The 14,579-nt window shown below is 38.0% G+C and overlaps 2 protein-coding genes across 5 annotated transcripts in view; both read left to right on the top strand.

The window, feature by feature from the left end:
• LOC133483846 (sodium-coupled neutral amino acid transporter 3-like) overlaps nt 1-7,490 on the top strand; it is a 35,957-nt gene extending 28,467 nt beyond the window's left edge. For all 3 annotated transcript variants that reach the window (XM_061785659.1, XM_061785660.1, XM_061785658.1), the window contains 6 exons: nt 2,255-2,334; nt 3,274-3,374; nt 5,990-6,114; nt 6,586-6,730; nt 6,834-6,937; nt 7,159-7,490. In XM_061785659.1, the coding sequence (XP_061641643.1) occupies nt 2,255-2,334; nt 3,274-3,374; nt 5,990-6,114; nt 6,586-6,730; nt 6,834-6,937; nt 7,159-7,263 (660 nt within the window). In that variant the 3' untranslated portion in view covers nt 7,264-7,490. The remainder of the gene's footprint in view (nt 1-2,254; nt 2,335-3,273; nt 3,375-5,989; nt 6,115-6,585; nt 6,731-6,833; nt 6,938-7,158) is intronic.
• A 5,713-nt stretch (nt 7,491-13,203) lies between these two features.
• LOC133483404 (guanine nucleotide-binding protein G(i) subunit alpha-2-like) overlaps nt 13,204-14,579 on the top strand; it is a 64,551-nt gene continuing 63,175 nt past the window's right edge. Inside the window, exons 1-3 of one of the 2 annotated variants that reach the window (XM_061784589.1) lie at nt 13,204-13,404; nt 13,509-13,530; nt 13,629-13,972. In XM_061784589.1, coding sequence (XP_061640573.1) covers nt 13,855-13,972 — 118 coding nt within the window. In that variant the 5' untranslated portion in view covers nt 13,204-13,404; nt 13,509-13,530; nt 13,629-13,854. Of the gene's footprint in view, nt 13,405-13,508; nt 13,531-13,621; nt 13,973-14,579 lie in introns of both variants that reach the window. The other variant, XM_061784587.1, reaches the window with a different exon arrangement.

The following is a 14,579-nucleotide window of genomic DNA, read 5'->3' as shown; positions in this document are numbered from 1 at the left end:
TCAGGCGAATGCACCACTAGACCATCAGTAACCGGTTTTGAACGACTAAAGATTGTTCTGTAGTCGGTATCGTGTAATGAATAGAGTCGATTAATCGATGACATTGATGATGATGAGTTTTTTTTTCAGCACAGAGCAGCTGTGCCCAACATTTTTTTGCACCACGGCCCAGATTGTTCTGTAGTCGGTATCGTGTAATGAATAGAGTCGATTAATCGATGACATTGATGATGATGAGTTTTTTTTTCAGCACAGTGCAGCTGTGCCCAACATTTTTTTGCACCACGGCCCAGTTTCACTTAAATATATATTTCAATGGACTGGCATGGAAACAAATACAAACAAAGGATTAAAAATACAAATCATTACATTGTAGTTGTTGTAATTCGTGGGAGTCCTGCACATGTTTCCCTTCAACAAGTCAGCCAGTATCATCTTGTGTTCCATAGCATAATGTAATATGGGAAATCGTATCCAGGTTCCCAAAAATTAAGCATTCCTCTGTTTCACTGTTTCTATTTCACTTGAGCTTTTATTGTATTTGAGAAATTATAGACTTGCATATTTTGCTGGTGACGGTTCTACTGGTCTCATTTTTGGTCAAATGTTTCCATGCGCTTGTAGCATATTACAGCCATCTGCCATACTGCTTCAAGTGTTGTAAAGTGACACAAGTGTCAAGTGTTGGTGCGTGTTGTGCTATAAATAATGTTCTCGTAATTACACTGTTGTTGCCTATGCATTATTGAACATATCATTTTGGCGACAAAGATGGATCTTCACTTCATGCTGCTGCCCTTGTTTGTTGTATTCAGTCTTTTCAGACTATCAGTGATTGGGTTAGCCATAGCTAGCGAGGCTTACTGCTATTTTCACATCAGCATCTTTTTTTCGTACTCTCAGACCAGCGCGAATGTATGACGACTGTGTTGCCTTGTTTGCCGGACATTTCGCTGTTCCACAAAGCATAATACGACATAATAGACGACAGCAGACGAGCGAGTCTAAAGACCTTTGTAATTGGCTGGTTGGAAGATGAGATGCCAAAAACACATTAGTCAACTACAAGCTTTTAACGTGGATGTGGAGTATTAAAGTCGACTTGATGATTTGTTGACGAATCGGTTCAACCCTAGTTTAGACAGGAAAGAGACAGGTTAGTTTCACTTTTTAGTTATTCATTTATGTGAACGCTGAAAGCTATCATGCGTGTAAAAAAAAATATCTTCATCCTAGTCCATAACGACCCCAATCAAAGAACGGCTTAGCTATTAGTTTTCATGACTCATATACTTCTCAGTTCTTAAGGTTTGGACCCTTTCTGTGAGACAAACAAATGCAGAATGCAGAAGACTGAAAGCAAGTGTAACTAAGGTGTAAAGACTATTAATACTGCATTCATCACTGCTGACAAGTTAAACATATGACAGTTTACAATATTTGACCTTAAAACGTTTCAGTCATATGTAAACAAAAAAGGTAACCGAAGATTGCAATAAGCGAGTATTTGTTTTCTTTGTGAATAATTTGACTTATGTCTGTTCTGAGAGGGAAAAAAAAGTTTTATGCCAGCCTTGATCATACAGAGCCAATTCCCTTCAAATTTGGTTGTTAAATGACAATATTTAGTTTAATCAATAAATACAGATAAATAAACATTTGTTTTAATTTAGAATATATTTTAGTGCAAATTAAGTTTATAGACTTTCAATTTCTATTATTTGTCCAACTTAATCTTATCAAACTAATAAATTGTATTGCATTCAAATTCATTTAAATAATTTAAATTCCATTAAAAAGGAATGTATTACAATTCAAATTAAAAATAGATTCATTTACTTTTTCATTTTCTTTTTAATTAGTCTTTTAATGCAATGTCAACTAACATGTGGTCTAATAATCTATTTATTTATTTATTTACATTTCAGCTCTGGGACAGCATTTTTCAGCATTCACATGCTATTTCCTTACTTTTACTATGACTTTCTTTTAGCTGTTTTAAAGAATACAATTTACTTATTAATTGTTGGCAGCCCAAAACAGCCACTCAAAAGTACACCCCTGGTGCTTAGCAGCTTACATGTAAGGCATTCTAAGTTGGGGGGGGGGGGGGGGGGGGGGGGTAATCACAGGGAAACAATTAGCTCTCTGTTATTGTTTGGCCGGGTAACGGCCAGTAAAGCGTAAAGTTGGTGATAAGACGTCTGGGATGGCGCTGCAGTATCAATGGTGACCTTCTGGGGTTCATTTTCAGACTGCCTACACCATCCCCATCCTGGCGTTTGCCTTTGTGTGCCACCCTGAGGTGCTGCCTATCTACACAGAGCTACGCAAGTATGTGCTTATGATGGAAAGAAAGCTCCTGCTTACTTTTTGGACTAGTAATCTGCCACCTAACAAACAAGAGGGCTACAATGTCAACTTTGTGTTTGGCTGATCCCCTTGCACTTTTTGGGGAAATGTTTCGGCACTCCTTGAATGACTCGGCATGTTATTTGTGTAATGTTCGCTTCAAAACACTTGCTTCCAACAATTACTGAGTTACAATGGAACCTCCAAAATCGAACACGACAAAAAGTTCTACATTTAGCTTTCAAAGGAAAATATCCCTTAAAATGTAAACAAAAAACTATTTCAATCAATCACCATGTGGGTTTGTTTTATTCTTGGTGGTTTACTCCAGTTGATACTTGTATGGCAGTTAGGAATGTTAAATATTACTTAACATTGCCCAATCAGGTAATAAAGGTTTTATAATGGTGATAGTTTGACACTAAAACAAATTAATTCCTCAACCAATCCATTTTCTATCCCACTTATCCTGCTCAATGTTGTGCGGAGCTGGAGCCCATCATAGCTGACTTTGGGCGAAAGGCAGACTACACCCTAGACTCGTCGCCAGTCAATCACAGGGCACATATTAGAGACATACTTATAACACATTCACACTCACATTTACACCGTCACTAAGTGGGAAGTGTACCCACCCTACTTGCACAGAAGTCAGCTGAGTGAATGAATACACCACCAGTGACACCAAATTAATTTACTTATTATTTATTATGGGTAAAATTGTTTAAAAATTGGACATCAGCCAGTGTGATAGAACGGCTATTGTTTGACTTAGGAGGTTCCAGTGTATTTGAATACAAAGGCTGCGTAGAAGTTCATGCCGCTAAAGCTAATGTGCTAACTACCCGGTACTTTTATTGTGTGTTTTGAAAACGTCTGTGTGTGTGTGTGATATCACATGGCAATATCTTCGTATTTCAGCCCCACCAAGAAAAAGATGCAGCATGTGGCCAACATGTCCATCGCAGTCATGTACGTCATGTATTTCCTGGCTGCTCTCTTTGGATACTTGACCTTCTATGGTGAGGAATGTCACTTCTCCTCCCACTGCAGAATATTCATTGCAGTTCGGATTTAACCATTTGGATGATTAATTTCTGCATGTGTGCTTTATATTGAATTTTTGCGCATACATGCGGCACTCAGTTTATGACGGACCGGACATACGATATTTTGAGGTTACAAAAGGCACACAGAATATGTGGTCGGGACAAGAAGACATACTTAAGTTACCACCATATTTATTTATGGCCAGAAGCATTTTTCATACAAATACAGTGGGAAGAAAAAGTATGTGAACTCGTTGGAATGTCTTAAAATATCTGCATAAATTTGTGATAAAATGTAGTCTGATCTTTTTCTAAATCACAAGAATAAACAAGTCTTCTTAAACTAATACCACACAAAAAAGTTTTTTCCATATTTTTATAGAGCATAACGTGTAAACATTCACAGGAAAGTGAGTGAAAAGTAAGTGAACACTTGGATTTAATAACTGGTTGACCCTCCTTTGACAGCAATAACCTCAACCAAATTATTTCCTGTAGTTGCAGATCAGACGTGCACAACGATTAGGATAAATTTGGAACACGAAACTGTCGCATTCAGGAAAAATTCCTGTGATTTCTGGTGTGAATAGCTCTCTTGAGGTTATACCACAGCATGTCAATCAGGTTGAGGTCAAGACTTTGACTGGGCCACTCCAGAACATTGATTTTCTTTTTCTGAAGCCATTCTGTTGTTGATTTGCTTCTGTATTTTGGATCATTGTCCTGTTGCAACACCCATCCTCTTTTGAGCTCCAACTGTTGGACAGATGGCCTCAAGTTATTCTGCAAAATATCTTGAGAAACTTGTGAATTCATTTTTACAGCAAAGCACGACCTTACCATGATGCTCCCTCCACTATGCTTTACAGTTTTGATAAGGTTAAGGATAAGGATGTGGGTGTGCGGTCCCATTGTTCATCCATCATTGTGCGTTCTGTCCCTCCCCAACATTTCAATTTTGGTTTGGTTTAGAAATACTTTTGTAACTTTTACCAGGTTTATATTAGTCAACTATTCTTAATCAAAGGTCTTCTGAGAGCTCTTTTGAGCGAGGCATGGTATGTCTAATGTATGTTTATGCATGTTAGGCAACAGTGCTTGACATGAGACAGCTCTAACCTGGTGTGTTTTCTAGTGGCCAGAGCAGCTTGAAGCCACACCTCCAATCTTGTCTCATTGATTGGACTCCAGGTTGGCTCACACCTGACACCTCATAAGCTCTTGGAGAATCCATAGCCTAGAGGTTCACTTACTTTTAGCTCCCTGTACTATGAATATTTATGTTATTTTCAATAAAAATATAAAAACATAATTGTTTGTGTGGTATAAGTTTAAGCTGACTCTTTGTTTATTCTTGTGATTTAGATAAAGATCAGACCACATTTTAAGACTAATTTATGCGGAAATTCAAGACATTCGAAATGGTTCACAAACTTTGTCCTCCCACTGTATTTACTGTAATTATGGATGTATTATAGGTGAGTAATATGTACGGGTTTGGGTTACCTGGACGTCGACGAACGGAACACCATCGTAAACTGAGGACCCCTGTTAACTGCTGCAGAAGCATTCATAAATAAATAAATAAATAAATAAATAAATAAATAGATAAATAGATAGATAGATAGATAGATAGATAGTGTAATGTTTAAGGCTAAAGCATCAATGCCATCTAGTGGACATACAGTAAGAAAATGACTCATTTCCGCCTCGAAAATTTGTGACATATGGTGTCCTTATAAAACAGGGAAAATATGGAAAAATATGGCACGAGGGCCTCTTTCTTTTATGGGGCATTTACATTATCGAGAGTCCTGTTATATTTGTTGCATTAATTTAACCTTTTTGAAAAAAGGTTAGCGGCACGGTGAGCAACTGGTTATAGTGTCTGCCTCACAGTTCTGAGGGCCGGGGTTCAATCCCCACCCCCGCCTGTATGGAGTTTGCATGTTCTCCCCGTGCCTGCGTGAGTTTTCTCCGGGCACTCCGGTTTCCTCCCGCATCCCAAAAACATGCGTGGTAGGTTAATTGACAACTCTAAATTGTCCGTAGATGTGAATGTGAGTGCGAATGGTTGTTTGTTTGTATGTGCCCTGCGATTGGCTGGCAACCAGTTCAGGGTGTACCCCACCTCCTGCCCGATGATAGCTGGGATAGGTTACAGCACGCCCGCGCCCGTGAGGAGAAGCGGCTTGGAAAATGGATGGATGGATGGATGGATGGATGAAAAATAGTAAGTATAAATAAGTATTTATACTTATTCATGTCTCATTAAATAATTTGTTAATTGATTTATTGTAATTAATAATATTAGTAATATTAGTAAACAATTTAACATATGTTTGAGATTTTTAATCAAATATTGTTAATTAACCATAAATTGATTTCAAATAGTACAATTTTAAAATGAGCATGAGTTATCATTTGATTATTTAAATAAACTATTTTACATGCACACAAACTTGTTTTTTTCCATGATCTACCAATGACCTTGCCCATCTGTTGGATTTAAAAATCAGCTATTATGAATGATCATATTTCTGTTATTTTGAAGATGTATATTTGCAATGTCATCTTTTATTATGCAGATGAAGTGGAGGCTGAGCTGCTTCACACCTACAGTCGCATTGACCCGTATGACACGCTGATTTTGTGTGTGCGTGTCGCTGTGCTCACTGCTGTCACACTCACTGTGCCCATCGTGCTTTTTCCTGTAAGTGCAATCGACAATTAACACACTGGCAGCGTCAGGTTACAATATACAGTGAACCCCTGCTATAATTGACGCCGACCCCCCAAAAAAGGGGTGTGTAATTTTATATAGATGCCAAAAGATGGCAGCAAAGCACTTAAACAAAGTACCATTAAGGGCCAACACCATGCATCTATCATGTACACATCATGAACCCATGTTACATAAACTACTGTTTTTCAGCAGTTAAATTAACAACACAAACAAACCACCTTCAGATGACGCTCATCTATAGTATTAGCTGCATAGTAGCCTAAATGACACACAAGCACAAACTGACATCACATGGGAAAACAAATATTTTCAGTGAATAACAGAGTATAGGTAAATTTGGAAAAATCCAAATTTACAAATGCCAAAGCACGAATATGCGGGGGTTCACTCTAGTAGCGACTACTATACTGTACTGTATGTTGTGCCCCCTGTCATCAGGTACGAAGGGCCATCCAGCAGATGATGTTTCCAAACAAGACCTTCAACTGGCCACGACACATCGCCATTGCATTCACTCTGCTCGCGTTCATCAATCTTCTGGTCATCTTTGCCCCTAACATCTTGGGCATCTTTGGGATCATAGGTAGGCACATCAACCCTAGGAAAACACTGTTGGACCCTGAACTTAATATTCATGTGGAATCGCTGCTTTTTGTGTGTGTGTGTGTGTGTGCGTGTGTTTCCAGGTGCCACATCTGCCCCTTGTCTTATTTTCATCTTCCCTGCTGTCTTCTACATTCGTATTGTACCCAAAGAAGAGGAGCCACTGCGCTCAACCCCCAAAATCTTGGTGAGTAATAAACTAAAGTGACACAAATAGTGATATAGCATTATATAGTCATAAAAAAGGCACTGTATTAGGTTACTGTTTACACAGCCTCCCCTCAGAGAACATAAACACTCGAATAAAATCGAATAAAAAGATAAATAACAAATGAATGAAAATATAACTGATAAGATAACCAATTCCTTATTTGAATGTGAGAATTCAATTTTCTGTCTCTCTTACAGGCGGCTTGCTTTGCTGGGCTTGGCTTCCTGTTCATGATAATGAGTCTCAGCTTTATCATTATTGACTGGACTTTAGGCAGCAGCAAAGCCAGCAGTGGCCATTAAACGGGCTTCCACAACCCTTTCCAGGAATTTAACTTTCTGGTTGATTTAGTTTTATGTGTTGTTATTCTTCATGGTTTTACTTTGGATCTTCCATCGAAAATATTGGGGGAATGACAAGTTTTGGAGGACGCCATGTCTCTGCACAAAACAAACTTTGTACTGTACATCCTGCCACACAACACTACCAGACAGACAGAAGTCAATTTGGGGTGGGGTGGGGGGGGGGGGGGGGGGGGGGGGGTGCCTTGTTAGGGGAGGTGTATCTAAGAGGAAAAAGCAACAATGTAGGAAACTGCTTTCTTTCCATGTTCATCTGTCACTGTGGTGACTGTGAGCCTGGTTTTCAGTGCTACTGGCACTGCAATACATGCATTCCTTTTAGCCCATTTCAACATGAAAAATGTACTGAATGGAAGAAATGATTCTACAATATGTCCGCAAACTTTACCTTCGGTCCAAGCCCTTGTGTAGCGCAGACAGAGCACATTTTCAACAACATTCCTTCTTTTATTTTATGATCTAATCGGATGTTTTTAATTGAGTAAAAAATAAGTTTGCTCTTATTCCTTTAGAATTTAGCTCCTGGCCGTCCTAAAATGACTTCAGATGAATACTTAAGCATACAAGAGGTGCCTTGAGATACGAGTTTAATTCGTACTGTGACAAACTGCCAAATTTTATACTGTTTTTTTAATTAGAAAAATCACACTCTATAATACTGTACTTTATAAAAGCATACAATAATGACACAATTAAATAGAATGTAAAAAATTAAACAGTTTTTGCCACATTTTTACTTTGAGTCAATGGACATTGTACTGCTCCTTCTGGTGTGCTCGCTTTGCCCTCTTATGGGCAATATCATATAGATATAGAGATACACATGAAGAAGAATTTGACAAATTACTCAGTAAGCTGCATATATATATATATATATATATATATATATATATATATATATATATATATATATATATATATATTACAAAGGATAAAGAATATATGGCTATATTGTTGTTTTGTTGCTGCACTGTTTGAGTTCAAATATCTGTTGCTTAAAGGGTTATAACACCGCAACACTGATGTCTCATCTATGGCGCTTTGCATTGTTTGTTAGCATTAAGCTAAACAGACAAAGCTGTGCTTGTTTTAAATAACACAGGGTGTAATTCTCTTTCTTCAAGTCTAATTTGACAGTGCACTTCAAGTGGGAGTGGCATTAAACTGTTTGAAGCCTCTCTTTTAAAGAATTGTTCACTATCTGCCAAACAGCTTGTTGTGAAGTGAATTGAGTCGAGTTGAGTTCACTGCCACCATACACACTCATATCTCAAATTTATGCTCGCAAGTCCAAGCATAAAATCATCCGAATGACAACTTGTATCTCACAAAAAGTCGGGCCACTCTTATCTCAAGGCACCACTGTAATGTGTTTTCTGTTTCTGTTTTTAATGATTGCCGATACTGAAGACCTCAAGAAAATTACCTCCTAGTGTTCCTCCTCCTTGATGATTTAAAAAAAAAAAGTATGTGCGTTATTTCTGAGATAAACTAGACAACAGGGTCCATTCAAGCAGTGGCTGGCGACAGTTGTTTGTCTTCACTCATGTCTATAGCCAGCAATGGAATCAAAGACATACGATACTGTTTGCAATGTCGCTGTTTAGCATTAGCACTTTCTTTGACTAAAAGCACAACATCTTGTAGCCGTTCTTACTGACTATATGTGTGAAACGTGTTCAATGTGTCTGGGCGTGTCCCTTTTGTATAACACAATATATGCTGTATTAATCAATCCAATGTAAATTCCACAAAAGTAGCAATGTGTCAATGGGTGTTATATCAAATATTACTTGAATTAACATGAACTTTCCTAACATTCCTCTCCTGGTCTATTTAGTAGAGCAAAGGCGAACAAGTTAGTTGGATGTATCGTCACAAGTTTGTCATATTTATAAAAGAAAACATCACAACTATGGTGACTTTATGCAGTGGTGTTGTTAAATTTGAACATGTACTCACAAGTCAGAAGTACAACTCAAGTGTTTGAATCTGATCTCGTGCAAATGTGTTTTATGATGTCACTAGTGTGGTAACAGTTGGTTCATGCTGCACAAAATCATTAGTGATCTTGTCAACCTTTCTGTATTTATTATTATTTTGTTTTATATATCCTCAAACCGGTCAGTGCTGTGTGTGTTGTTCTTTCAATTTGTTACACAGAAAACATTTTCCGTCCCTCTTTTGTGATTTACTTTGTGTCTCCTTATGAGGTTTTTCTATTCATAAGCAGAGGGATTCATTTTGGGTCCGCCACTGTATCCATAATCATTAAAATGGGTCTCCAAAATATTTGGATTCACAATGCACAATAGAAAATTCCACAAAAATATGTAATATTAATAACAGTGTGATACTCTGTTGGTGGCTGATGTGAGTTGACCTCTTTGAACTCTTGTCAGCTATCAGTGAACCTCTTTGTGATGTCCATCCATGCATCCATTTTCTGAGCCGCTTATCCTCACATGGGTCGCAGGAGTGCTATCTTTGGGTAGGAAGTGGGGTACACCCTGAACTGGTTGCCAGCCAATCGCAGGGCACATAGAAACAAACAACCATTCACACTCGCATTCACACCTGTGGGCAATTTAGAGTCCTCAATTAACCTACCATGCATGTTTTTGGGATGTGGGAGGAAACCGGAGTGCCCGGAGAAAACCCACGCAGGCACGGGGAGAACATGCGAACTCCACACAGGCGGGGATTGAACCCAGATCCTCAGAACTGTTAGGCAGATGCTCTAACCGATCGACCGCCGTGCCGCCTTCTTTGTGATGTATCGATTAAAAAGTAACATTAAATGTTGACGTTGGCCAGCATTTATAAATAAATGTAAATACATGTACACCCTTTATATTCATATGCATATCTAATTTGTATAATGTAAATAGCAGTAATAGTTTTAGTCAAATAAAAAAATATATAATAATTTTCAAAGTGCTTTTAAACCTTTTGTCCTTCAATTGGTGTCTATTTTCTTGTCTCTATTTTAATATGTCGCTGGCAGTATTATACTGTAAACGATGTTGCAATAAAGATAATGAAGCCCCAATTATCTTTGTCTGTGTTACTATTGATGATGACTCGGTTACTAATCTGTCTCACGATATAAGGTTTGTTCAATACAGCATATGTATGGACTTAATAATGCCTAGTTTATTGACACTTTTTTTTCCCCAAATATTCATCCATCTATTTTCTATATTGCATGTCCTATCCCAGCTGACTTTGAGCAAGAGGTGGGACACACACCGGCCTGGTCGCCAACTAGCCAGATTTTATAATCAAGCCCCAAACCTCTGAAATGTGAGGCAGACCACTAGGACACAGTGCTGCCCAATTATATAAATATTCAAAATTTAAAGGGTAACAATATATTTGTGATTTGTGGTTTTAATTTTCAGCACACCACTGTATCAGAATCAGAATCAGAATCATCTTTATTTGCCAAGTATGTCCAAAACACACAAGGAATTTGTCTCCGGTAGTTGGAGCCGCTCTAGTACAACAGACACTCAATTTACAGAACACTTTGGAGACATAAAGACATTGACAAAAAACAATTGTGCAAAAAGATGCAGAGTCCTCTAGCACTTAGCGGTGTTCGAATGACTAATATTGCAATAGTCCGGTGCAATGACCATTGTGCAAAGGGCGCTGAGACTTCAAGGAGTGTATGCGGTTTAAAGTGACGAGTAGTGCGATAATCTGGGACAATGGTTGTGCAAATGTATTGCACTGATAACGCACAAGTGAGTTTTATATATAGCATGCAATGCATACAAAACATTTTTAAGGGAATTATAGTTGTAAATGCAAATCTCACCTGTAAACACAATGCTGCAGAAAAAGCAGTCAGCAACATACAAATTTTTCTTATTTTGATTCATTGTATCTTACGTTGTCGCTTCATGTAAACGGCATTTATCTCGCTGCATATAAAAATAATATTCGCCTTCAAATATGCATTTGTTGAACAGTACAGTACAGTTGATGATTACAACATCGTCCATGAGGTGACGCTGTAGCCCTGTTGACAGGTCCTCAAGATGTCACTGTTCTTTGTTATAATCCTGAACCCCTTTACTTTCCATATACAGGAGTGTTATAATTAGCATTTCTCACAATACCAATAATATAGACGATTAGGAGCAAAATTTTATTAAATAAATAATAAATAATGAAATAAGAATTAAATACTGTTCTTGTAAAGCATTGGTGGGCAAAGTATGGTCCGCGGGCCACTTGCTCACTGAGCATTTACGTTATGAAGTCCCTTAATATCTATTGCATAAATGTATCCATATTTCTTCCCTAAAATAAATTCAGTATATTAATTTGAGAATTTATTGTTACTGTATGATTAAAATAAACATTTAAATATTGTATTTTACGTTATTCATTTTTCTCATTTAATAAATGGATAATTGAATTATTGTATATAACATATTTACACATTTACCAATTTCTCTCACAACCGAACTCGGTCCGCACCCAAATGCATGACTACAAAAACAGATGGAACAAAGTTAAAATGATCAATTGTTTTAACAAATAAAGTGCAAGAGGAAATCACTCAAAAGAGGAAAAAGCCAACTACAAAAATAAACACAAAATTACAGAGGGAAAACTACTGTGATCATTTAGCAACACAAAGTATCAACATAACTCACAACTTGGCTTGACAAGCAGCATGGCATGGAAAACTGACTCACTAGACATGACCAACTAGCAGAACAAAAGAAAACACAGACTATATGGGTAATTTTTGGGCAATTGCCGACTTTTTGATGTGCTAATCTTTGGAAAAATTAACTTTTTTGAGATTTTTAACAGATAGATGACATGTTTATCCTTTAGTACCTTGTCTTGGTAGAGCTCAAACACCTAAAAAATAATAATCAGAGCTGGATTGTTCAGACATAGATTGTGAGAGCATTCCCCCGGATTTAGGGACATAGACGAAGGTATTATAATGTGTCAATAGTGATATGTTCAAGTTTCTTACACCATATGTGTCCCTTTTCCACCGTGTACAGTTTTTTTCTTTGAATGAAAATGAAACAAAAATTATAGAGGAGAACACGTGTTAACTATTGCAGATGACCCAATTTACCCCAAATCATGAATCATAACAAATTTGAACCAAAACAAAAAAACATGGATGATTTTAATCCTTTCCAATTCTGAAAATTAATACGTACATATGCAAAACTTTGTATTTGTTAAGTTATTTAAAAAACGCATTGTGACAGGATAAAGGTGTGCAACAGGGGTGGAAAAGACCATAACAGGGTGGAATTCCCATCATATTGACCCAATTAATCGAGTACTAGAATTTACACACTGATATAAATCTAATAATCAAATTTACAAGAAAAATAAGAGCAATTTATCTGCAACGAGAGGAGAGTAGATTACAAAATAAAAAAACACATTTTATTTAAAAGAAAAATATTAAATTAATTATATTGTAATTTAATTAGTTACCAATTATATAATTTAATATTTATTGTTATTGTATTCTTATATTTCATTTAATAAAGTATTTTATATGTTAGATTTTAACTTTTTTTTAACCTCATCTATGAATGACCTGTCTGTCAATTTTAAAAACAAAATGTTTCCTTTGATCACAAAAATGCGTCCACACCTGTTCTAAAGCCACAAAATAACAACAATAAATACAAATAGTAGTAATAATATGTGGTGGTTAATAAATACATGTACTGCATTATAATTCATGTTGACTATTGACATGTAAGCGTTTGCCACTGCAAAACAACAAAAAAACAAACTACATTTCCCAAGAAGCACAGCGCGGACCGAGGGGGCGGGCCGCTGGATTTCTCTTCGGTTGCTTCCTTTTTTTTCCTCAGCTGAAGGTTGTCGCTGTTGAACAGACTCGGAGGGTGACTACTGGCTAACGCCGCTTGTGTCAGTCGTGGCTGTAGGGGAACTTGACCGCGCGGACCGCGGGTGTGGCTTCAAACGTGACAAATCTCCACCGCGTGGAAAGAATGCGTGACGTGAAAAGACAGTAGGACAAAGACTTCTCTAAAATAACAAAAAGCGTCCAATGTGAGCGCGCGTGCCGACTCTTTTTGATTACCCTGACTCGCTTTTTCTTTTTTTTTTTTTTTTGGTACAGCTGGAATACTTTTTTTTTTTCTCTCTCTTTCTAGGGAACTTCCGGAGACGATTTTCGTGAGTTTATAATGCTTTAAAGGAATTGTTAAATTTGTTCAAACGTAACAAAAGTAGCCTGCCCGCATTATAAACAAATAAATAAATAAAGTTTTTAGGGCTGCTTCTTCCAAAAGAGGCACTCATGCTGCTTTTGTGACCGAGCAAGTGGCTCGATTTGACGGCAAAAGGGGTTCGGTGAACCGTCCCTCACCCAAAAAAAGGGAAGTCGCTTTACTCAACTTTTAGATTTTTTTTCTTCAAACAAAGGCATCGAGCCTCGTATTCTTCCCCCAGGTAATTTTTACCACTAAAGCAGCAGTCCTGAAGCGAGCACTCGGAACCATGGGCTGCACCGTGAGCCAGGAGGATAAAGCCGCGGCCGAGAGGTCCAAAATGATTGATAAGAACCTGCGAGAAGATGGAGAGAAGGCGGCCAGAGAAGTGAAGCTGCTGCTACTGGGTGAGTCGTCCATCCTGCCTGCCCCCGCCTCTCTTCAAAGCACACCAGTTGTGCAATTGAAAGTTGAATTGTATGTGCCAAGGTGTGCTAATAGCTGGATTTACAACTTTCATTCCATATCCTTAAACGTCTCACCCAGTGGACACCAGACCTTTTTGTGTGGCTAACAATAAGATGGCCCCTCACGCTTGCACTTTATGGGGTGCAATTGCCATTACACCCTGTGTGGCCTTGCACCGTCTCACTGGTTCACTCACAAAGGCCCCGGTTGAGAAATTGGTCAACGTTTGGAGTCCAAATAAGAGCATTTGTCCCTCACCGGACATGTTGGACGGAGAGTGACATGCATGTCAGAGTATTCCTTTCTCTGCTTTTTGGATAGATTTAGTAAAACGTTTACTGGGTCAGACGACATGACAAGGTCTGCCTGATAATGAGCGAGCTGCTGTTTGGTCAAAGGGTGAACAGCCCTGACCTTTCCCAGAAGTGTCCAGACTAGAGTATGCTCACCTCGAGTCAAAACAAGTCAGAGTGAGAGAGTGAAGTCCTTCCAACGCTTCCAGAATTCTCTTTATGGGTCCAAGTAGGGGATTATGAATGCCTCATT

Source organism: Phyllopteryx taeniolatus, chromosome 9 (genome assembly GCF_024500385.1).
Source record: "Phyllopteryx taeniolatus isolate TA_2022b chromosome 9, UOR_Ptae_1.2, whole genome shotgun sequence".
Taxonomy (NCBI): domain Eukaryota; kingdom Metazoa; phylum Chordata; class Actinopteri; order Syngnathiformes; family Syngnathidae; genus Phyllopteryx; species Phyllopteryx taeniolatus.
The sequence above is the reverse complement of the archived record's forward strand: the minus strand, read 5'-3'. Positions and strand labels throughout refer to the sequence as shown.